The following is a 24,474-nucleotide window of genomic DNA, read 5'->3' as shown; positions in this document are numbered from 1 at the left end:
TCTGCTTAGTACAGGAACCATCTAAAGAATTTCCATACTTACTCTTCTTTTCATTATCTTTTGCTTCCAGGGCATCAGTCACTTTGGAAGACCATTCATCGTATGTTGCTACATGCAATTTTAATGCACTTAGAATTGGATAGAGATCATCCAAAGCATAGCGATACCTGGATCAAAAGAGATAGGTTGAACTATTCAAACATACTAAGAACAAGAAGGGAGTAAAAATACTTAAAGTATACACAGAACTCATGTTCAGAAGTTATCCCAGCTGATTGCATAGCCTTATAAAGAGGAGGTTGACCCCCCCTGATTACTAAAACTGAAACACCCAAAGGAGGTGTACCTCTCCCTATAATCTGTGAAAAGTGGTGTAACCTGCTCTCCAGCAACTTCTAGTGGGGTCAAATAAGATAATTTTAAAGTGATTGTCAGGAACTTAACAAGTAACAATGTATTTATCTAACTTGGACAGTGAAGAAATTAAAGAAAGTATAACAAAAAGTCCTACTCATATATAGAAAAAAAATGTAGTTTCTAAATTACAGTGAGGTAACTGGTCTGTGCCTTATTCCATCTGATTGTCTGTGAGGAAGATGTTTTCCATCGTTGGTACCACGTGTGCTTAGCTTATGCTTTCATAGGAAGTGGGGGAAGAGCGAACGAGAGAGGGGAAAGGGAAAGGTTTTTCAACTGTACCTCTTGCCTTCCCCAAAACCTCTGATCCCTTTGCTTAGCAGAACATTTTTTTCGTCTTAAGGACACTCAAGCACTTTACCACAAAAGGTTGAGAGGCTAGGATTAGGGAAGAAGGGAAGGAAGGAAGGAAGAAGGGAAGGAAGAAGGGAAGGAAAGGAAGGAAGGAAGGAAGGAAGGAAGGAAGGAAGGGAAGGAAGAAGGGAAGGAAAGGAAGGAAGGAAAGAAAAGGAATGTTTTTCAACTGTACTTCTTGCCTTCCCCAAAACCTCTGATCCCTTTGCTTAGCAGAACATTTTTTTCGTCTTAAGGACACTCAAGCACTTTACCACAAAAGGTTGAGAGGCTAGGATTAGGGAAGGAAGGAGAAGGGAAGGAAGGAAGGAGAAGGGAAGGAAGGAAGGAGAAGGGAAGGAAGGAAGGAGAAGGGAAGGAAGGAAGGAGAAGGGAAGGAAGGAAGGAGAAGGGAAGGAAGGAAGGAAGGAGAAGGGAAGGAAGGAAGGAGAAGGGAAGGAAGGAAGGAAGGAAGGAGAAGGGAAGGAAGGAAGGAGAAGGGAAGGAAGGAAGGAGAAGGGAAGGAAGGAAGGAGAAGGGAAGGAAGGAAGGAGAAGGGAAGGAAGGAAGGAAGGAAGGAAGAAGGGAAGGAAGGAAGAAGGAAGGAAGGAAGGAAGGAAGAAGAAGGAAGGAAGGAAGGAAGGAAGGAAGGAAGGAAGGAAGGAAGGAAGAAGGGAAGGAAGGAAGGAAGAAGGGAAGGAAGGAAGGAGGAAGGGAAGGAAGGAAGGAGAAGGGAAGGAAGAAGAAGGGAAGGAAGAAGAAGGGAAGGAAGAAGAAGGGAAGGAAGAAGAAGGGAAGGAAGAAGGGAAAGAAAGAAAAAGGAATGTTTTTCACCTGTACTTCTTGCCTTCCCCAAAACCTCTGATCCCTTTGCTTAGCAGAACATTTTTTTCGTCTTAAGGACACTCAAGCACTTTACCACAAAAGGTTGAGAGGCTAGGATTAGGGAAGGAGGGAGGGACGGAAGGAGGGAGGGAGGGAAGGAGGGAGGGAAGGAGGGAGGGAGGGAAGGAGGGAGGGAGGGAAGGAGGGAAGGAAGAAGGGAAAGAAAGAAAGAAAAAGGAATGTTTTTCACCTGTACTTCTTGCCTTCCCCAAAACCTCTGATCCCTTTGCTTAGCAGAACATTTTTTTCGTCTTAAGTACACTCAAGCACTTTACCACAAAAGGTTGAGAGGCTAGGATTAGATTAGATTACTTGCAGTGTGGAAACAGGCCCTTTGGCCCAACAAGTCCACACCGACCCGCCGAAGCGCAACCCACCCATACCCCTACATTTACCCCTTACCTAACACTACGGACGATTTAGCATGGCCAATTTACCTGACCCGCACATCTTTGGACTGTGGGAGGAAACCGGAGCACCCGGAGGAAACCCACGCAGACACGGGGAGAACGTGCAAACTCCACACAGTCAGTCGCCTGAGGCAGGAATTGAACCCGGGTCTCTGGCGCTGTGAAGCCGCAGTGCTAACCACTGTGCCACCGTGCCGCCTATTAGGAGTTTCACAGATTCACCACCTTCTGGCTCCAGAAATTTCTTATCTCAGCTCTAGAGGGTTGTCCCTCTGTTCCAAGACTGTGCCCTCGGGTTCTAGTGGAAATATCACTTCCACATCCACAGTATCCAGACCTCTCAGCACTTTGTAAGTGAAGCTTAAATCAGATCACATTCCCCTCTCTATCAAATACAGACCCAGAGTACTCAACTGTTCTTTATGAGAAGCCCTTCCTCCTAGGGAACATTCCTCTGGAACCTCTCCAATACTAGCACATCATTCCTCAAATCAGAGGAAACTGATCGCAATGTTCCAAATGCATCAAACATCAAACCTTAATACAGATTCTGTATACATTCCTGCTCTTGCATTCTAGCCTTCAAAATGGATGCTAAAATTGTATTTGCATTCCTAACTGCCAGGTGAACCCAAGTTAGTCATAACACAATCTTGAAATAGGATTCCTTAGTCCATGTGATTCAAAAGCCTTAAACCTATTGCAAAAAATCAGATTTCCAAAGATTTCCCCATTTAGAAAATAGTTTAAGTCACTATTCTTCCCACCAAAGTGCATAAACTCACTTTCCCATTTGTATTTGATAAGCCACTATTTTGCCCACTCTCCTAGCCTGTCCAAGTCCTTCTGCAGTCCCCTGACCTCCTCAACACTACCTGCCCCTCCACCCATCTTTGTATCACCTGCAAACCTCGCAACAATGCCCTTGGTTCCTTCATCTCGATGAAGAATGTATAAGTGGACAATTGTGGCCTCAACACCTGCAATTGGGTTAGGGATCCCTGCAGAGCCCCACTCGTACCAATTACCATTCTCAAAAAGACCACTTTTATCCTCATTCTCTGCCTTCTGCACAGTCGGCCAATCCTCTATTCATGCTAGTATCCGTTTATAACATCACGGGCTCTTGTTATTCAGCAGTCTCCTGTGCCGTACTTTGACTGCCTTCATGAAATCCAAATAGATCACGCCCACTGATTTGTCAGATGTGACCTCCCCCGACGAAGTTGTGCATACTCAGCCCTACTTTACCATTCACTTCCAAGTACAGTAGCGCCTCGACATACGAATGACCCAGTTCACGAACAAATCGGTTTATGAACAGGAGTGTAAGTAAAATTTTGCTTCAACGTACGTACGAAATTCAAGGTACAAACGAAGGTACGAACCCAAAAAGCCCATGGTTTCATTGTCATTGTTCTGCTTTGCTACGCGTGCTTTGAATATCCGAATAATGGGAAAATTGATTCAGTTCGTGAACTTTTCGGTTCACAAACCGGGTCCCAGAACGGATTAAGTTCTTAAGTCGAAGCACTACTGTACTCCCCAATCTCATCCTCTAAAGACTCCAAAATCTTACCAATGACAGAGGTCAGGCTAACTGGCGCAGAATTTCTCATCTTCTGCTTCTCTCGCTTCTTAAATAGAGGCGTTGCATTAGGCACCTTCCAGTCATCTAAGACCATCCCTGACTCCAGCCATTCCTGAAAGATCACCAACATCTGCATAATCTCCTCAACCTTTTCCTTAAGGCACCTGGGGTATAGTCTCTCTGGTCCAGTTTTTTTTTTACATCTAACTTCAGTCGAGGCACTACTGTAGTCCCCAATCTCATCCTCGAAAGACTCTAAAATCTTACTCAAGACTGCTGGTCTATTGTATTACAAACATTCTATGGTCCATTCTATCGGCAACAATTCTTAGATGACAATTTTTGTCTATGTTAAAATGCACATAATCTCAAAGTATCACAGAAAGCATAACTAAAGACTGCAAAAATACCTTTCCACATACTCTTGAAATTTTAGACTTAAACTAATAAAACATTGGCTTTTAATCACAAATCATTTGCATAAGACAGACCAAAGGAAAAAAATAACAGGAATCAAAGTATTACAAGTATCTAACCCCTCGTGACTTGCAAATTAAAAGGTATTTGGGTCGGGGAACACTTGATACTGTGGGGGTAGCGAGCACGCGAGATTGAAAGAGACACACATTCACGAAGAGAAAGGGATATTGCTGCTGGCTTAGCAATCAATGTAACATTCTGGGCACCAGATTCGAATCTCACCATGACAGGTGGTGGAACTCATCCAAATTTTAAAATTGTGCAATTAAAGTTTAATGATTATGTATCCATTGCTGATCATCATAAAAATCCATCTGGTTCATTTCACTAACTTCTTTCAAGGAAAATTTCCATTCATACCCCTCTAATCTAACATACGTCTCCTAATACACAGCAACATGGTTGACTATCCTCTGAAATTTTCTAGCAAGCTGCTCAGCTCCATTAACCCACTAAACAAACAGTCTCAAAAGGAATGAAACCAGAAATTACAGCAGACTCAACTCTGTGGACCAGGCAAAACTTTCCTTACCAACATCTGAGAGAGCTGCCTCACACAGCAGTCAAGGAACAGCCCAATATTGTAAAAGGTAGTTTTAGGAGTGCGATTATGCCCCAGATGACACTATCAGCATCCTTGAGTGTGTCCTCTCCCACCAGAAGGGCACACATGACAGTACAACGGGAGGAAGCGGTCCCTGGAGTCCTCAGTGTTGACTCCAGACCCATGAAATCTCATGAGAAAACATCAACGATGGGAGATTCAATACCAATCACTAAGAGTGCCTCAGCCGCACCATTATTGTCCAGGCTAAAAGGACACAGCTGCTGGATTGGGACTGCAACAGGGGGTGATGGTAGTAATAAAGTGGAAAAACCTTCTTAACCCTATCCTCTCCAAACTGCCTGCTACAAGTGCACCTGCCCATGACAGTGTCAGCAGGAGTGACTACTGAACAGCCCTTGAGACGATACAGAGTACTGTCTTCACATTGACTATATTCTCCATCGCTAAATGAAATAGATTCAAACAGATCCAAAAATCACGATTGGATATCAGAGATGCTGTGGACCATCAGCAGTAGATGTTCACTCATTACAACTTGCAACTTCATAGCATGACATATCCCACATACTACCATTTCTCATCAAACAAAAGGATCCAGCTTTATGCAAAGAAGAGGGCACTCCAGGCCCAACACCATTAATATCTGACCAAAGTGTCATACTGGCAAAGTTACACCACAGAATTATTTGCATGACAAAGTGTAAGTAGCAAGCAAATTCACAACCAATGGATCAGATCCAAGCTCTGCAATCCTGCCACATGTAGTCATGAATGGTGGTAGACAATTAAATAACTCAGAGGAGCAGGAGCCTTCACAAATTGCTCCCTCCTCAACGAAGGGGGAGCCTAGTATATCAGTGCTGCAGCATTTGCAAGAATCTTTAGCTAGAAGTGCTGAGTAGATGATCCATCTTGGCCTTTTCAAGATTGAAAGCATCAAAGATGCCGGTCTTTAGCCAATTCAATTCACTCCATGTAGTAACAACAAACAGCTAAAGGCACTAGACACTCAAAAGGCTACAGGTCCTGAAGTCATTCCAACAAGAACACTTAAGACTTGAGCTTCAGAACAAGCCACATCCCAAGGCAAACTGTTCCAGCAAAGTTAGAACATTGGCATCTATACAGTAGTGAGACCAAAAGGAAAAAAAAGGAACATGAGTAGTCATTCGGCCCTTTGAGACTGCTCTACCATTTCATGGAATCATGGCTGATCCAACACATGTCCACTTTCTTGCAAATCTCCCTTGATATCTATACTGATCAACAATCTCTCTCAAATGGGAAATATATACAAGGACTCTGTCCAACAGTTATCATTAACAAGAAATTTGAAGACTGCCAGCCCTCTGAAGAAATTCCACCTTATGTTGGTCTTAAATTAATATCACTCAATTCTGAGACAATGCCTCTAGTTCTAGACTCTCCCATGAGGGGGAGCACTTACCTCATCGGATTCTGGAAAGGGCTTGACATGTTTCAAATGAGACCACCTCTCATTCTTCTAAATTCCAGTTAGTAAAGTCCAAACCTATTTAACTTTGGCTCATAAGAAAATCCTTCTAAACCAATGTTCATCCTCATGTACCTTCTCTGAACTGCCTCCAATGAAATGGTATCTTCCCTTAAACAATACAAAAAATTTCTCAGGTATGTCCTGCTTTATGATCCTAGCTGATGGTAACATTGGACAAGTCAAATTCGAAGTAAACCATAACTTACTGGACCATAGGTTTTAATTTTTGCAATTTGATTATTGTAGTGGCCAATTAAATTAACATATTCAATGCATTTTAAAACTATACAAGATTACAAAGTAATAAAAGGCTATTAGAAAGATTTTACTATAAACAGCAAAAACGATTTCCCTAGTTTAAACAGTTTACTGACAATTCCAGTGAAGTATCACTCCTATTTTCAATCACATTCAGTTGATGAGGTCACAACAACAATTCCTTTCTATCACTTTCTGCATATTCAACAAAATGTGACTCTGTTTGTCCAAAAGAGTATAGACACCAGCTCTTACTAACTTTTCCCACTGAACTCAAACAATATTTTTCTAATTACTTTGAGACTACTATCCAGCACAAAGTGATGGCCTAGTGGCATTATCACTGGACTGTTAATCCAGAGACCCAGGTAACATTCTGGGTTCAAATTCTGCCTTGGCAGATGATGGAATTGAAACTCAATAAATATCTGGAATTAAGAATCTAATGATGACCATGGAAAAACCTATCCAGCTCACAATTGTCCTTTAAAGAAAAAAACTGCCATCCTTACCTGGTATGGCCAACATGTGACTCCAGACCCACAGCAATGTGGTTGACTCTTAACTGCCCTCTGAGGGATGGGCAATAATTGCTCTCACCCAGTGAATGAATAAAATATGTTGAATCTTATCATCTAAACTGAAGCTACTTCTGACTTTCACTGGGCTGTAACAGCTCTTTAACTTAATAGAGCACTTCAACTTTCTCACCAGGAAGCTTGACCTATCACTTAGCTCAAGTCATTTGTTTTTTGAAAACAATTTCTAAACCAGTTTCTGATCCTTAAAAACAAATCAAATTCACAAAACTAAAAGGCAGTTATATTTTATGGTTGAGGGTGTTTTTCCACCTGGAAGTCTGCATTCAGTGATGTACCACAGAGGTCAGTGTTGTGACCTATGCTGCTTGTGACTGATGTCAATGATTTAAACTTGAACACAGGAGTTCGCAAGTTTGCAGAGGAGACAAAAATTAGTGAAATGGTAAACAGTAAGGAGGCAGTCTTGCATTACAGGAAGATGTAGATTTGCAGGTGGTAATGGGCTGATCAATGGAATATGGAATGCATCTTGATAAATGTGAAGGGATGCAGTTGTGCAGGACAAATAAGGCATAGGTACACATATCTTAGGAAGAACAGAGCATCTTAGGGTCCTGAGTGTGCATGTACACAGCTCATTAAGGTATCAGGGCAGGTGGATAAAGTGGAAGGTACATGGTGCACTTGGCTTTATTAGTCAAGGCTCAGAGTTTAAGAGCAGGGAGACGAAGCTGGAACCGTATGAAATATTCATTAGACCACAGAGTACTCTCTGTAGTTCTGGAATCTACATTATATGAGGGATGTGGCAGCACTGGAGTGGATGCAGGAGGACATTTACCAGATATTGCCTGAGCTAGACAGTTTTAGTTTTGAAGAGATTGGGATTGCTTTCCTTGGAGCGGAAGAATTGACTACGGATTGAAAAGTATAAAATTATGAGGGTGATAAAGTTAGGGTACACAGGAAGAAAGGGGGGTTTAGATCAGAGTGGTGCTGGAAAAGCACAGGTCAGGCAGCATCCAAGGAGCAGGAAGAACACTTTCCTCTTGTTGGCAGAATTAATGACCAGGACACACAATTAAAGAAAGAGGCAGATAAACATTGGCAACAACCAGACATGGGTTGTTAAGCAGCAAGTAATATTCACACCCACAAGGGTCCGACAGTGACACTTCCAAAAGTAGGTGGGAGGCAACAACAGTGCATACAGATATACTGACATAACTGATCAGAGTGTGGGCTATTTCCACAGTCATTAAGCTCAACTGTAATGTCATCAACACACACAGGAAAAACTTAAAGCTCAGTTGTTTGTTTAGTCAGAAACACAGCTGCCACTATTTGCTACATGTGCACTAAGTGAAATCAATGAGGGGTCTCATTCCACTTTCCCAAGCACCTTTCCTTTATTTATTACTTACAGAACAATTGCTTCATAAATCGAGACTAAATTATTTTTATCAATAACTGGGTGGCACAGTGGCTCAGTAGGATTCCACCCTTGGGTGGCTGTCTGTGTAGAGTTTGCACATTCTCCCCATGTTGCATGCCTTCCCTCCAGACGCTCCAGTTTCCTTCCACAGTTCAAAGATGTGCAGGTTAGATGGATTGACCATGCTAAATTGTCTATAGTTTCCACCAAAAAGGTGATAACTAGGTGGATTATGGGAATTTTACGGTTAAAGGGACAGTGATATATACACTAGTGATATATCATCCTGCTAAAACGAGTTAGGAAACACAGCAGAAGTGACTTAATTGGCTTAGGCACATCAGTAGAAAGACAATAAAAAAGTTATTGAAGTCAGCTAAATTATAGGATGGAAATGCTCAGCTTTAATAATTCTTTCGAGGATGACTTGAAGGTCCTAATTATGAGTTTTCACACCTGGGAGACCGCTGATGACCATGTCAAATGGATACAGCAGTTTGCAACTGGTGTTATCACCGAAAGCAGAAATTCAAAATGACCCTTGATGACCACATCATATAAAGGCATTTGTGGCAGAACTTGCCTCTGCATATTGGCTTCTCCAGCCATCAGCAAAAGTATACCATGTGAAACTACCACAGGATTTAATTTGCTAGAAGTCTATCTGTTGTGGATGGAAGAGCGCTGATGCTTAGCAATTTAAAATGATAGAATGTAAAATTGGTTGAGCTGATCGAGTTTTTGAAGATGTGACAAAGTAGATTGATGAAAGCAGAGTGGATGCGGTCTGTGTAAAGGTACTTGACAAGGTTCCGCATTGTAGACTGGTTAGCAAGTTAGATCCGGGGGGTCCAACATAGAATCCTGGGGCAGGGTGGAGCGAGCCAATTGGATACAAAATTGGCTTGAAGGTACGAGATGCAGGGTTGTTTTTCAGACTGGATGGCTGTGACAAGAGTTGTGCTGCAAGGAATAGTGCTGAGTCCACTGTTTTTTTTGTCAATTATGCAAATGATTTGAATGTGAATATACAAGGCATGATTAGCAAGCTTGCAGATGACACCAAATATGGTGTAGTGTCCTGTGAAGATGGTTACCTCACTTTATAATGGGACCTTGATCACATGGGTAGTGGAATGGAGTTTAATTTAAATAAATTTGAAGTACTGCATTTTAATAAAGCAAACCAGGACAAGACTTGCATATGAATGGTAGGGTCCTGGGGAGGTTGCCGAACAGAGAGACTTAGGGATGTAAGTAGAAGTCGTAGGTAGACAGGGTGGTGATGGCAGCGTTTAGAGCACACCTTCAACGGTCAGTGTTATGCTACAACCTAACTCACTAGCCACGCTAATCTTCCATATTGACAGACTTCTCCAACCACTGGGATTCATAACAGCCCATAAACCGACAGCCACGCTCAGACAACAACTCACCAAGACAAAAAGACTCTATACCCATCATGTGTAAGACTAAAATTATTTACAGGATTCCATGCAAAGACTGCATAAAACACTATATAGGGCAGACAACTAGCAATCCGCATCCGCCAACATCAACTAGCCACAAAACACCACGGCTAGCTGTCCCTAATATCCATACACAAAGACAACAAGAACCACAAACTCAACTGGGACAACACAACAATCATAGGACATGCTAGAACAATTGTTTTACCAAAGCTGCAAATTTAAAATGGAGAGAACACAAGGAGTCTCCAGTTTTCTAATTTTCAGTCTGTAGACCAAAATAAAAAGGATGTGGTCTCTTATATCATCATTGTTCAATACATTTATCTGGCATACAATTTTCAATAAACTTTACAAAGTCTAGAAGGATAATATAAAGACATGGGACAGCACGACTGACTAAAATAATTGAAGGTTCTTTATTCGACTAATTGTAATTTCTACAAGCTTTATCTATATAGAAGAATGATTGAAAAACCTTTGGGACATCCTAAACCCCCACAAATCCTAGAACGTGGAGGCCAAAAATATTTAGAATAGAACCAAAGATGAAGGAAAAACCAAAAGCATAACATCCCTTGGGTCATGAAATCAGGTGACAAACCCTCAGAATGACTTTTCACCTGCAATTACAAATAGTATCTTTTTGACTTCAATGAGAGTATTTGTCTGGCTTATCTCAATGAGAGATCAATAACACAAATTAACTTAATTGTTCAAGGTTATAAATCCCAATGTAAATTCCCCAGACTTTATTAACTGCTAAGGCAGTCTCTGTACTAGTTAAATGAAACAACAAGATTCACAATATCCTTGCATTATTTACCTGAGATGACATCTGTGGGGCGGACATAAACAAAGCTCTTTAGCATGGTACAGACAAACCAGTTGGTTGGATTTACAAACGCATGAGATTGCAGACAAGAAACAAGTAGTCTTGCATTTTGCACACTGTCGCTCATCATCAGGCAATAATTCGAAGTTCTCTCGCACCGATTCAATTACTCCCTAGAATGAAGAAATTAGATTTTCAATTAAAAAACTTATATTCATTTGTAATATGGTCTTCAGATATTTCTGAAAGAAAATAGAAAAATTGTCTGTATCAACAGTTCAGATTTTACCAAAATACCAGAATAAATCTATCCTGAAATACAAGAATTTTATGAAGATTTAGATGGATGAGGAAGCAGTGAAACAGGTCACCACAATGTCACAATCAGTTCTAACTATATACTAATTCATTACATTCTGGCTTCCTACCAAGAACAGCACATCAGAAATAGTGTTTGCAGAAATGTAATTACCAGTCAATTTGTCACAAGAAGGTTCTAAGCATATTAAAAGCATATCTGTAAAGTACAGCCACCAACTCACCCCCAATCCTGACACATGCTTGAGATTAAAGCTAATTATTGTCAAACTCAAGTGTCACCCATGACCATGCATTTACACCTTCAACTAGTTTCACATATTGCACCTCTGTAACATCAGGATCTGCCATTCAGCTGCTGAAATGCACATTTGTGCCTTTGATTCCCCAAAGTGACAATCTCAATACACTCGATTACTAAACTTATGTTAACATTAAGTGTGAAAAGTAGAAAGTAGGTCTGCTTTGATGAGTGCAAAGCAAACAAGATGTGGCTACAGGAAGGTGGAGTGTTTCAAGAAAAATGGAGTACAGAGGTTATAACCTAAGTTATGGAACTCAACGTTGAGTTCTAGAGGCCATAAAGTGCCGAAACAGAGAAAGAGGTATTGTTCCTTCAGTTGAGTTGAGCTTCACTGGAAAATTGAAGCGAAGTTTATTGAAATAGTAAGCAGCTGGAATGTTGGGGTCATTTCTATGTACATTAAAGATGTTCCACGAAGCAAAGAGTCTGCATTTGGTCTCACCGATAAAGGAGACTGCATCGACAGCAGCAAATACAGTGGACTACATTGAAAGCAGTACAGCTGAAATACTGCTTAATCTGAAGAATATGTTTGGGACCATGAACAGGGAGGAAGGTGAAGGTACACCTCTTGCATCTGAATGGGAAGGTGCCACAAAGGAGTGAGGAAATGTAAGGAGTGATAGAGAATGAACCAAAACCTCAAGGAGGGAACGTTCCCTGCCCATGAATTTGAGGGCAAGATGTGTGTTGGGTGGTGGCATCCTGCTGGAGGTGGCAAAAGAGGATTGTTTGAATGCAGAGACTTCTTTCAATTTAGTCTACTGGACTTAATGTTCACAATGCAGTCTCTTTTACATTAGCAAGATAAAAACCAGACTGAATGATTGCAAAACCCAAATTTCCTGAATAGACACTTTACAGCCTGCAGGTCTCAATATTGAGTTCCAAAGTTCCTTCTTCTGTACAATCCCCTACCCCCCAAACTCTTTTGGTTTGTACCTTGGTTTTGCTGTCAGCAGACTGGACCCATTTTCTTACTTTCACATGTCCCTTAATACCTCTTTTACTGAGCTATTTCTCCTTTACCACTATATCATTGGGCTTTTGGCGCCCCTAGCTTTGAGCCTGCAAGCCTGGGTTTAAGTCCTGCCTGCACCAGACACTTGTCATAATACTTACACACAGTGATAGGGTCCCTGCCTGTGGCCAGAATTGAGATTCAAGTCTCACCTGCCCTGCAGGCACAAAGTCCAAACAGGTTGATTCAAAATACTTAAATCAAACATACGTATCAGCTGAGTAACCCATACCATCAAAACCATTCTCTGTCTTTACATTAGAAATCACAGAAAGGAAGCTGTCGTCATACAGAGTGACAGCTGATTTTAAAATGCCCTAATGGATGTTTTAGCTTTTGCTGAAAGAGTATTCAAATGTCTACGCCCCAATTCCTTTGCTGAATTTTGTTTGGTTGATTAAATGTACGAGAAATCTTGTGGAACAGAGGCAATATGCCTATCTCTGGGCAAGAAGGTCCATGCTCAAGTTCTACCTGCCCCAAACATTATATGAGGGAAGGCAGTGGTGTAGTAGTTATGTCCACTGGGCAGTAATTCGAAGCACCAGGCTGAAGTTCTGGGGCCAGGAGTTCAAATATTGTAGATGGTGAAATCTGGAATCAGTATAAATCTGGAACAAAAACAGTAGCCAAATGGTGACCATGTAACTGGTGTTAAGTGTCATCACGATTCACTGGGATTGAGCACTGGAAATCAGGTGCCACTACTCCTGAGTTGTCACAAAAGTTAAAAATGTTTCACTCAATAAACAAAGATTTTCCAATTAACTCAACATCTAGACCTAAGCACAAAACCCAATTTCTGGACTTAACACTATTTATTAAGTTTACAGACTCTAGTTACAGGTGAACAGTCATGAATCATTAGCATATAATTCTACTAATTTAAAACTAATTTCCTTATAAACTCCCCTTTAATAACAGACGGGGAGGGGAAAATAAAAATCACATTACAACAAGGGATTATAAGCAAAGCAATTTAGTGGTTTTCGTTCACAGCAGTTGTTAAAACAATTCTTGCGCTGGTCAGAACACTGCTGCTCAGTCTTCTTTCTCCGGACTGGCTTTCAAGCAGCACAGACTGGCTGGTTCATTTTATAAATGGTCTTTGATTTATGAATTAAAAGTCACAGCTTACAGCAACTGAAGAAGAAATGGACTGCTTTGCTTCAGGCTCAAAACAGATGACTGCCATGAACAGAGTGAATGTGCTTGAGTTGCCACAGTTTCTCTCCACCTTGGTCACAACTACAAGCTGCTCAGTTACCCATGAGCCAATCACATTGTTGTTGGCAGGCAGAAGGCCTTTGTCATAAATAGCTGATCACTAGTCAGCGTCTTTATGCCAACCAAAGCTTCATTTGTACACAATCCCACTGATCCAGCTCAGTCTGTAAACACAACTTCAGTATCTGTTTGAACTCTCAGTTGTGTAAATGATGCTCAATATGAATATCAAGGTACTCTATTTCAAAACATGTTCCAGCCATCCTTTGCTGTTTAAAACAAAAATAAACTTATTTTCATTTCAATTCACAATTAAAAACACAAAAATAAAGAACACTCTTTACATGCCTTGGCCCTCAAAGAAAATGAAATGCCTTCACAAAATGATAATAAATTAGACAACTTGCATCGATTTACCCATTCTTCCCCCAGTCGGAGCATTTCTTAAAATCTTAGTCACACAGCAAGGAAACGGGCCTTTTGGCCAAACTCATCCATGCTGACCAGGTTTCCTAAACTGAACCATTCCTATTTCTCTGCATTTAACTCATATCTCTCTAAACCTTCCTGTGTACTCGTCCAAATGCCTTTTAAATGTTTAATTGCACCTGCCTCGACCACTTCCTCTGGTAGCTTCTTCCATATCCACACCACCCTCTGAAAAAGTTGCTCTCGGGTCCCTTTTAAATCATTCCCCTCTCGCCTTAAACCTATGCCCTCTAGTTTTGTAATCCCCTACTCTGGGAAAAGGGCCTGGTCAATTCGCCTTACCTATGCCCATAATGATTTTATAAAGCTATATAAAGGTCACCCTTCAGTCTCCTATGCTCCAAGGGAAAGAAATCCCAGCCTATCCAGCCTCTCCTTTAAGTCAACCGTCCACTCCTGTTAACATCCTTGTAAATCTCTTTCATACCTTTTCAAGTCTTTTCCATAGCCATAAGAATCCCCATTAGCAACTTACCCACCACTGACACTAGGTTCACCAGTCTGCAGTTTTATGGTTTTTCCTTGCAGCCGGTCATAAATAATGGCACATGTTTAGCCACTTTCCAGTCTTCTAGCACCTTATTCATGGCTGTTGATAACATACACATCTCTATGATCCCCACAATTTCTTCCCTAGCTTCCCATAATGTCCTGGGATACAACTGATCAGGTCCTGCAGATTTATCTGCTGTTATGCATTTTAAGACCTTGTGGACTCTTTTCAAGACATCACTATTTATTTTCTCCAAGTTTCCTAGCTTCCATGTCTTTCTTAAAATGGTAAATACTGACAAGATATATTTGTTTGGGATCTCACCCATTTCCTGTGGTTCAACACAGACAGCCTCGATGATCTTTAAGGGGCTTTCTATTAAAGGAGCCTTAAAAGGTTCTCTCTTTCCTCCCTTGTTACTCTTTTGTCTTTAATATGCTTGTAGAACATCTCTGGATTCTCCTTTGCCCTATCTGCCAAAGTTCTCATGACCCCCTTTTACCCTGATTTTTCCTCTTAACTGTACTCCTCATGGGATTCACATGATCGCAGCTATCTCTACCTCATAAATGCATCTTTTGTTGTCTGGACCAGTCTCAATAGGTCTAGTCAGCCAATGTTCTGTACTCCTGCCAACCTTGCCCTTCACACTACCAGAAACATGCAGGTCCTGAACCCTCATTAACTCAATTTTGAAAGCCTCTCACTTGCCAGACACCTGTTTACCTGGGAACAGCCTCCCCCCGTCAAATTTTGAAGTTCTTGTCTATACCACCAAAACTGACCTTGCCCCAATTTAGAACTTTGACTTGTGGCCAATCCTTTTCCATAACGACTTTAAAACTAATAGAATTATGATCAGTGGTGCCAAAGAGCTCCCCATTTATATCTCAGTCATTTAGCCTGCCTTATCAAGAGGACAGAGGTCAGAAGTCACAACATCAGGTTATTTGAAATCCACATGGACTTCATCTGACAAAGGGGCAGAACTGTGAAAACTTGTGATTTCAAATAAACCAGTTGGACGATAACTTGATGTTGTGTGAATTCTGACTTTGTCCTCTCCAGTCCAACACCAGCCCCTGCACATCATGGATATTTCAAGAGTTTTGCCCCTTCTCTATTAGGGCCTTCTATATGTCAATTGAGAATATTTAACAAATTCCTCCCCATCCAAGCTCTTAACACTGTGGCAACCCAGTCTATGTTTGGGATTGTAAAATCCCTTCCTATTTCAACCCTATTATTCCTACAGCTATCTGCAATCTCCCTACACATTTGCTCAATTTCCCACTGACTACTGAGAGGGCCCTATGTTACAAAGTGATCACCCCCTTTTTGTTTCTTAGTTCCACCATATAGTTTCAGTGGACAATCCCTCAGGGGTACCCTATCGACCATGATTTTCCTAATTCTCCTCCTCTCCTGCCTCCCCTTCTCTTCTTCCTATAGCATCTATACCTAACACTGAACTGCCAATCCTGTCCTTTCCTCAGCCATGCTTCTGTAATTGCTATAATATCCCAGCTCCATGTCCCCACCGATACCTGAGTTCATCTGCATTACCAGTCACGCCTCTTGCATTAAAATAGATGCCGCTTCCCTCATTCCCTACCTTGTATATTTAACTTACCCGTTAACCTCTGTACCAGCCTCAACGTTTGCTTATCTCGTTACTGCTTAGAGTCCCATCCCCTTGCTAGACTTGTTTAAACCCTCGAGTAGCTCTAACAAATTTCTCCACTAGGATATTGGTTCTTCCTCCAGTTCAGGTGCAACCTACCCTCTCCTACAAGCCACTTCTGCCCCAGAAGAGATCCCAATGATCCAAAAATCTGAATCCCTCACTCCTGCAGGAGTTTCTCAGCTATGCACTTCTCTGTCCTATCCTCATATACAGTAACATTTCAAAAATTCAAGAGTGTGAGGGAGCAGAATTGAGTATGGCAGCCATCACCAAGGAGAAGGTGCTAGAAAAATTGAATGGCCTGAAGGCGGAAGGTAATGATTAGGGAGTGGCACTGAAAAAGCACAGCAGGTCAGGCAGCATCCGAGAAGCAGGAAAATTGACATTTCGGGCAAAAGCCCTTCATCAGGAATCAAGGGCTTTTGCCCGAAACATCGATTTTCCAGCTCCTTGGATGCTGCCTGATCTGCTGTGCTTTTCCAGTGCCACTCTAATCTCCAGCATTTGCAGTACCCACTTCTACAAAGGTGGGAGGTAATGCCTGGACCAGATGAACTACCCCCCAGAGTTGTAAGGGAGATAGCTGAAGAGATAGTGGAGACATGACTGGTGATCTTTCAGCAATCCCTATAATCGGATCCCAGAGCACTGGAAAATCGCTAATGTTACACTCCTGTTTAAAAAGGGAATAAGGCAAAAGATGGAACATTACGGACCGATTAGCCTAACCCTGGTCATGGGTAAGATCCTGGAATGCAATGTGAAGGATGAGATTTTCTGAATACTTGGAAGTGTATGGTAAAATAGGGCTAAGTCAGCACGGTTTCATCAACGGGAGGCGATGCCTGACAAATCTTCTAGAATACTTTGAGGAAATGACGAGTAGGTTAGACCAAGGAGAGCCAATGGATATGATGATTCCTGATGAAGGGCTTTTGCCTGAAATGTCAATTTTCCTGCTCCTCGGATGCTGCCTGACCTGCTGTGCTTTTTCAGTGCCACTCCTTAATCATTACCTTCCGCCTTCAGGCCATTCAATTTTTCGAGCACCTTCCCCTTGGTGATGGCTGCCATACTCAATTCTGCTCCCTGGACTTCAAGAAGGCCTTTGACAAGGTGCAGCACAGAAGATTACGGAGTAAGATAAGGACCCATGGTGTCAGAGGCAAGGTGCTAGCATTGACAGAAGCCTGGCTGTCTGGCAGAAAGCAGAGATGGGAGGATGAAACAGTCCTTCTCAGGTTGGCAGTTGATGATGTGTGGTGATCCACAAGGCTAAGTATTAGGACCATAATCTTTTACTTTATGCATTAACCATCTGCATGAAGGAACTGAGGGCATGCTGGCTAAATTTGCAGATGATACAAAAGATAGTTGGGGGGGGGGGGGACAGGTACCATTCAGGAGGCAGAAAGACTGCAGAAGGATTTGAGCAGGTTAGGAGAGTGGACAAGGAAGTGGCAGATAGAGTACAACATGAGAAAGTGAGATGTCATGCACTTTGGTAGGAAGAATACAGACATAAGACTATTTTCATAGCATCATAGAACCCTACAGTGTGGAAACAGACCCGGCCTAACAAGACCACACCGACCCTCCCAAAAGTAACCCATCCAGATGCATTCCCCTACCTTATTACTTTACATTTACCCTTGATTAATGCAGCTAACCTACACATCCCTGAACACTATGGCCAAGTTTAGCATGGACAATTCATCTAACCTGCACATATTTGGACTGAGAGGGGAAACTAGAGCACCAGAGGAAACCAATGGAGCCACAGGGAGAATGTGCAAACACTACACAGTCAGTCACCCAAAGCTGGAAGCGAACCTGTGTCCCTGGCATGGTGAGGCAACAATGCTAACCACATCCTAGTGGGGAGAAAGTTCAGAGGTCTGAAGTGCAAAGAGTCTTGGGAGTTCTAATCCAGGATTCGCTCAAGGTAAGCCTTCAGGCTGAGTCAGTAGTTAGGAAGGTAAATACGACGATGGCATTTATTTTGAGGACTAGAATATAAAAGCAGGAATGTACCTCTGGGGCTCTATAAGGCTCTGGTGAGACCCCATTGCGAGTACTGTGCTCAGTTCTGGGCCCATATCTTAGGAAGGATGTACTGGCCTTGTAGCGGGAATAGAAAAAAAAACTTTAACATGAGGACTCTGGGTCTATACTCGATGGAATTTAGAAGGATGGGGGGGTGGTGGCGGAATCTAATTGGAACATGCAGAATACTGAATGCCTGGACAGAGTGGATGTTGGGATGATGTTCCCATTTGCAGGCAAGACCAGGACCCAAGAACACAGCCTTAGAATGAAGGGTACCTTTTAGAACGGAGAGAATGAGATACTTCTTCAGCTAGAGAGTGGTGAATCTAGGGAATTCAATGCCACTGAAGGCTGTGGAGGCCAGCTCTTTGTGTACATTTAAGACTACGATAGATGTTCTTGAGTATCAAGGGAATCAAGGGTTACAGAGAGAAAGCAGGAGAACGGGGTTGAGAAACTTATTGAATGACCTAATTTCTGCTCCTATGTCTTATGTTCTTATATTTGGAAAAAAGAGAGAGCTGTGAACCTGGAGAATTCTCTGCCACAGGAAGGCTAGTTCATTAGATATATTCAAGAGGGAGCTGGACATGGCCCTTCGGGCTAAAGGGATGAAGAGGTATGGAGAGAAAGCAGGAATGGGATACCGAGATTACATGATCTGCAACGATCGTACTTAGTAGTCACACAGGTTCAGAGAAATGGCCTACCCCGCACCTATTTTCTATGTTTCCATTCCTGCTCTCACCAGCTCATGACACGAGAGGTAAAGCAGAGATTACTACTCTTTAAGTCTTGCTTTTTTAACCTTCAGCCTAACTCCCTATATTTAATCTGCAGGACCATATTCTTTTTGCTACATATCATTGGTACCAATGTGTACAATGACATCTGGCTGCTCATGATCCCCTTTGAAAATTTGCTTGTTTCAATATTGTACACTTGGGACAATTAAATTATCTTTGCTAGCAATGTGAATAATCTTTATGTTGACTAGTTACAACAAAAGCCTCCATCTAAAATGCTTTGCATTTTGAATTTTAAACCTTCAAATGGAAGCTAGCAAACTGACCAATGAAAATTAGCATTTCTTCAACACCACATTGAACACAGACTTCAAAGTATTGAAGAGCCAACAACAGTCTTCAAAATGTTTCTATTTCTGTGATAAAAAGTGTTTCCTCCGATACTGGAATGATTTTTTTTTCCGAGAAGTACTCCACTGGCCTCTCTATTCTTGACTCATCATCCTGCAACAGGACAGCATTCACCCTGAAGTCAATTAAATCAATGCCATTTTGAAAACTCTTAGCAAGTTTTGAGAAGATTTGTAGCTCGGGTCGAAGTTCTGGATGTAGGTTTGCTCGCTGAGCCAAAAGGTTAATTTCCAGACTAGATAACATCTTCAGTGGGCCTCCGGGGAAAGCACTGCTAATAACTCCTGCTATTTATATGTTTGGATTTCTTAAGGTTGGTGATGTCATCTCCTGTGTCATCACAGGAAATGACATCACCACAGGAGAGGACATCACCAACCCAAAGAAACCCAAACATATAAATAGAAAGCAGGAGTTAATCTGCAGTACTCCACCCGGAGGCCCACTGAAGGGGTTATCCAGTAGGGCAACAAAATGTCTGAAAATGAACCTTCCAGCTCAAAAAGCAAACCTACATCCATTTCGAAAAGTCTCAAAAATTCAGGGTAGCCATCACTGGTTAATTTAAGATGGCCTTAAGCTTCTCAAAAGACCTTTTTGCATTCTGCTGATCATAATATTTGTTAAAAGAAACAAGCAAACATGTTGAGATTACAACTACGGTATGGAAATTACACAAACGTCCAAAAAGATTCACAACAAAAAAAACCACTAATTTCGCATTTAGTTTTTACATTCACAGCCTTCAATTTCACTCTCCTTGTCCAACAATATATCCTATGAAGTTATTTTTGTTTTCTCAAGTTCACCTTTAGCTAAAAATCATCACTAAGCTAGCCAACTGCAACTGCTTAAACCAGGTCTCATATGCTGTTCCCACCTGCTACTATATACAACATCTAATAGCTACAACTTGATTATAACTCTCAAGAATGCAGCTGGATCATTTAACACCCACATGGCGTCACTTGACATTAGTATAACCCATTTGATCCACTAAAAACAGCTATTTCTTCTGCCTTTGATGCGAAAGACAGTTGCCAATACTCCTTCAATACATCAAAATCAACCCTGCTAATGCAAATTCCAAACTGATTTTAGAACTTGTGGGCGGCACAGTGGCACTGCTGCCTCACAGCGCCTGAGACCCGGGTTCAATTCCCGACTCAGGCGACTGAGTGGAGTTTGCACGTTCTCCCCATGTCTGCGTGGGTTTCCTCCGTGTGCTCCGGTTTCCTCCCACAGTCCAAAAATCTGCGGCTTAGGTGAATTGGCCATGCTAAATTGCCCATAGTGTTAGGTAGGGGTAAAATGTAGCGGTATGGGTGGGTTGCGCTTCGGCGGGTCGGTGTGGACTTGTTGGGCCGAAGGGCCTGTTTCCACGCTGTAAGTCTAATCTCATCTAAAAAAACAAGCACTACTGGTGAACTTCAGCCCTCTTGACTAGATTTAATCAAGTGGTTTTCCAATACATACTGAATTGCCATTTCTACTTGAGCTTGATTTTTTGGGCTCAACCAATAAAGCTGTTGCTTGATCAGTGCTGTATGTCACATCATATTTAGCAAATATAATACAAATATCTATTCAGATTATCTTATACTAGGTGTTCTGACAAGATCCTCCCCACTGCACTTCCTCGAAATGAGAACAATATCTAATAATCCCAACATTTCTGTAAGTAGCTGTAATTGTGACATAACTGATCCTTCTTCCTTTGATTAGGAATATGCATCAGCCAAGTCACTTCACTAACCCTCCTAACTATACGAATCACTGAATTTCACTTTCAGAAGTTCACCTCGCAAAGGCAACAGTAACAATAACTCAACTCCAGCTTGAAATGTTTTAATTGCATAATGGTGGATAAATCCCCAGGACCTGATCAGGTGTACCCCCAGCACTCCTTGTGAAGCTAGGAAAGTAATTGCTGGGACCCTTGCTGAGATATTTGTATCATCAATACCCACAGGTGAGATGCTAGAAGACTGGAGGTTGGCTAATGTAAGGTGGTAAGGAAAAACCAAGGAACTACAGACTGGTGAGCCTGTCATTGATGGTGGGCAAATTGTTGGATAGGAATCCTGAGGGAAAGAATTTACATGTATTTGGAAAAGCAAGGACCGATTAGGGATAGTCAAATAGCCTTGTGCATGGAAAATTGTTTCACTAAAATTTGAGATTTTTGGAGAAATAATGAAAGAGGACTGGCAAGGGCAGAATGGTGGATATGATCTACGTGGACTTTGACATGGTAGACTGGTTAGCAAGATTCAATCACACGGAATACAGGGAGAACTAGCCATTTGGATATAGAACTGGCTCAAAAAGGTAGAAACAGAGGGTGGTAGTGGAAGACTGCTTTTCAGACTGGAGGCCTGTGACCAGCGGTGTGCTACAAGGTGCTGGGCCCACTATATTTCATTGATGAACATAGGAGGAATAGTTAGTAAGTTTGCAGATGACACCAAAACTGGAGGTGTAGTGGACAGCAAAGAAGGTTAGCTCAGAGTACAAAAGAATCTTGAGCAGATGAGCCAATGGGCCGAGGAGTGGCAGATATTTAGATAAGCGTGAGGTGCTGCATTTTCAAAAGGCAAATGAGGGCAGGACTTATCCATGCAAATGATAAGGTCCTGGGAATGGTGCTAAACAGAGAGACCTTGGAGTGCATTGTCATAGCTCCTTGAAAGTACAGTAGCAGGTAGACAGGATAATGAAGACAGTATTTGGTATGCTTGCCTTTATTTGTCAGTGCATTGAGTACAGGAGTTGAGAAGTCTTGTTGCAACTGTACAGGACATTGGTTAGGCCAGTGCTGGAATACTGCGTTCAATTCTGGTCTCCCTGCTTTAGGAAGGATATTGTGAAACTTGCAAGGATTTAGAAAAGATTTACAAGGATGTTGCCAGGGTTGGAGGGTTTGAGCTATGGAAAGAGGTTGAATAGGCTGGGCAGTTTTCCCTGGAGTATCAGAGGCTGAGGGGGCACTTTATCGAGGCTTAGAAAATAATGAGGGGCATGGATAGGGTAAATAGACAAGGTCTTTTCCCTGGGGCAGGACAGTCAAAAGTAGAAGGCATAGGTTGAGGCGAGATGGGAAAGATTTAAAGAGAGACCTAAAGGGCAACTTTTTCCACGCAGAGGATGGTGCATGCATGGAATTAGCTTCCAGTGGAAATGGAGGAAGCTGGTAAAATTACAATATTTAAAAAGTTGGTATATGAATAGGAAGGGTTTTGAGGGATATGGGCCAAAAGCTGGCAAATGAGACGAAGAAAAAGATATCTGGTTGGCATAGATGAGTTGGATCAACAGGTCTGTTTCCATATTGTACAGCTCTATAATTCTACATAGAATGTTTATCTGCCCATTCATTCATTTTCATCTGTGAAATTTTCACATGTTCATCTGCAACTCTACATGCACCAGAAAATCTTTCTAGAAAGATAGAAGTGTAATTCAACATTCAGGATTTATTTTTTTCTGGTTCAAAAACTCCCCAAATAGATTTTAATGGACCTCTTCTAAAGCAAGACAAATGGGCTAAAACCCAGTAGATTAATTATGAGAATCTCTGGTAACAAATAATAAAAGAAATCTAATCTTAGTCCCAATCCTGATGGTATTCATGTCAGTATGTTTTAATCATAGTTTTGAGTGCACAATGGTAGCAGTATTTTTGCATGATATATAGTTGACGTCAATACCTAAACTGTGAATGATTTAACAAAAAACGTTAGACTAAATTAGAACGCTGATTAGATTTTCTTTTAATCTGTAGCCCAAAACAATTTTTTTAATAAAAACTTCCAAAATATCCATCACCACTAATCATAGCTGTCTTTAAAGCGGTCTATAGCTTCTGGCAATTGAGTTGGCATGTACATAATTGTAAGCATATAATGGTATTCTTCTCTTTGGACACAATCTAGTAATTCCAGACTGAATGATTCTGCAAAACTGGTGCTGATTTCATTGAGGTGTTCCTATCATCTGACAGTTTCGCTGTTACCTTTATGAAGTCTTGACCATGCAAAATGCCGCATTTTCCATATTTCTTTATAAACTGCCATAAGAAATTCATATGCTGTTCTCAATATTACCTTACAATTTCTAGACAATATCTAAGGATGTATGCAGGTGTTCATCTGAATTCAATTTTCAATATAATAACACTAACTCCTTCTGCGTTAGCTTCAATGAGATCTGTCTGTACTTAATTAACACTAGATCTGCTTCCTGAGATTCCATTCACAAGAACATACCAAATACTTCTTTTGAACAATCTCATTCTTCAGTAGTGTTTCAGCTATCCTAACATTTGCTTGTGGCATTACTGCGACTTTTGGTGATTAACCATAATTCAATTCTCTGGTCCCAAAATAAATGGAAAAATATCCCGAACCTATTCCAGCAAACACTCCTCCTCTTCAGCCTTAACTAGCCATCCCATGAACAGAGGTAACGTTTTCACTCTCGTTAAATCATTCCACAGGAGTAAATCAACTCCATTCAGAGGATATTTTCTTAACTACCCTAACTACTATTCCAGACAAGGTCACACTGCAACTGGACTTTGCACTCGCTCTTCTGAACTCCAAATCCCATCAATTTCCCTCTCAACTCCCAGTTGATTCACCTTATTGCAATTGAAACATCTCAGCCGTTTTTCACTTCCTCCCTTATTATCATTTGACGTGAGATGATCAGTGAGTTTCTAAATTTCTCTAAGAGAATAATTTCTCAGAGTGCCATACATAGTTTTAGTTGCTAACGCTAGTATCCACCTAACAAAACCTTGTTTATATCTTTCAAACGTAGTGTATATTTATGCAGGTTACTTCTTTAAGTTCTAGAGCCTTTGCCTCAGACAACACTCACATGCAGCCAATACAGTTATGCTTGGAGAATTAAAATCCAGAGAAACCTCTGAAATATAAATTTCCTGTGCTTCATCTGTCAGCATACTCCACGAGTAATGTCAAGT

The 24,474-nt window shown here is 41.4% G+C and overlaps 1 protein-coding gene across 2 annotated transcripts in view; it reads right to left on the bottom strand.

Annotated features, from left to right (window-relative positions):
- Positions 1-24,474, bottom strand: part of LOC132828478 (lysine-specific demethylase 5B-like) — a 215,027-nt gene that overhangs the window by 80,722 nt on the left and 109,831 nt on the right. For both annotated transcript variants that reach the window (XM_060845644.1, XM_060845645.1), the window contains exons 15-16: positions 10,731-10,912; positions 43-167 (exon numbers count right to left, since the gene is read on the bottom strand). In XM_060845644.1, the coding sequence (XP_060701627.1) occupies positions 43-167; positions 10,731-10,912 (307 nt within the window). The remainder of the gene's footprint in view (positions 1-42; positions 168-10,730; positions 10,913-24,474) is intronic.

This window comes from Hemiscyllium ocellatum, chromosome 26, assembly GCF_020745735.1.
Source record: "Hemiscyllium ocellatum isolate sHemOce1 chromosome 26, sHemOce1.pat.X.cur, whole genome shotgun sequence".
In the NCBI taxonomy this organism is placed as follows: domain Eukaryota; kingdom Metazoa; phylum Chordata; class Chondrichthyes; order Orectolobiformes; family Hemiscylliidae; genus Hemiscyllium; species Hemiscyllium ocellatum.
This window is presented reverse-complemented; position numbering and strand designations above follow the sequence as displayed.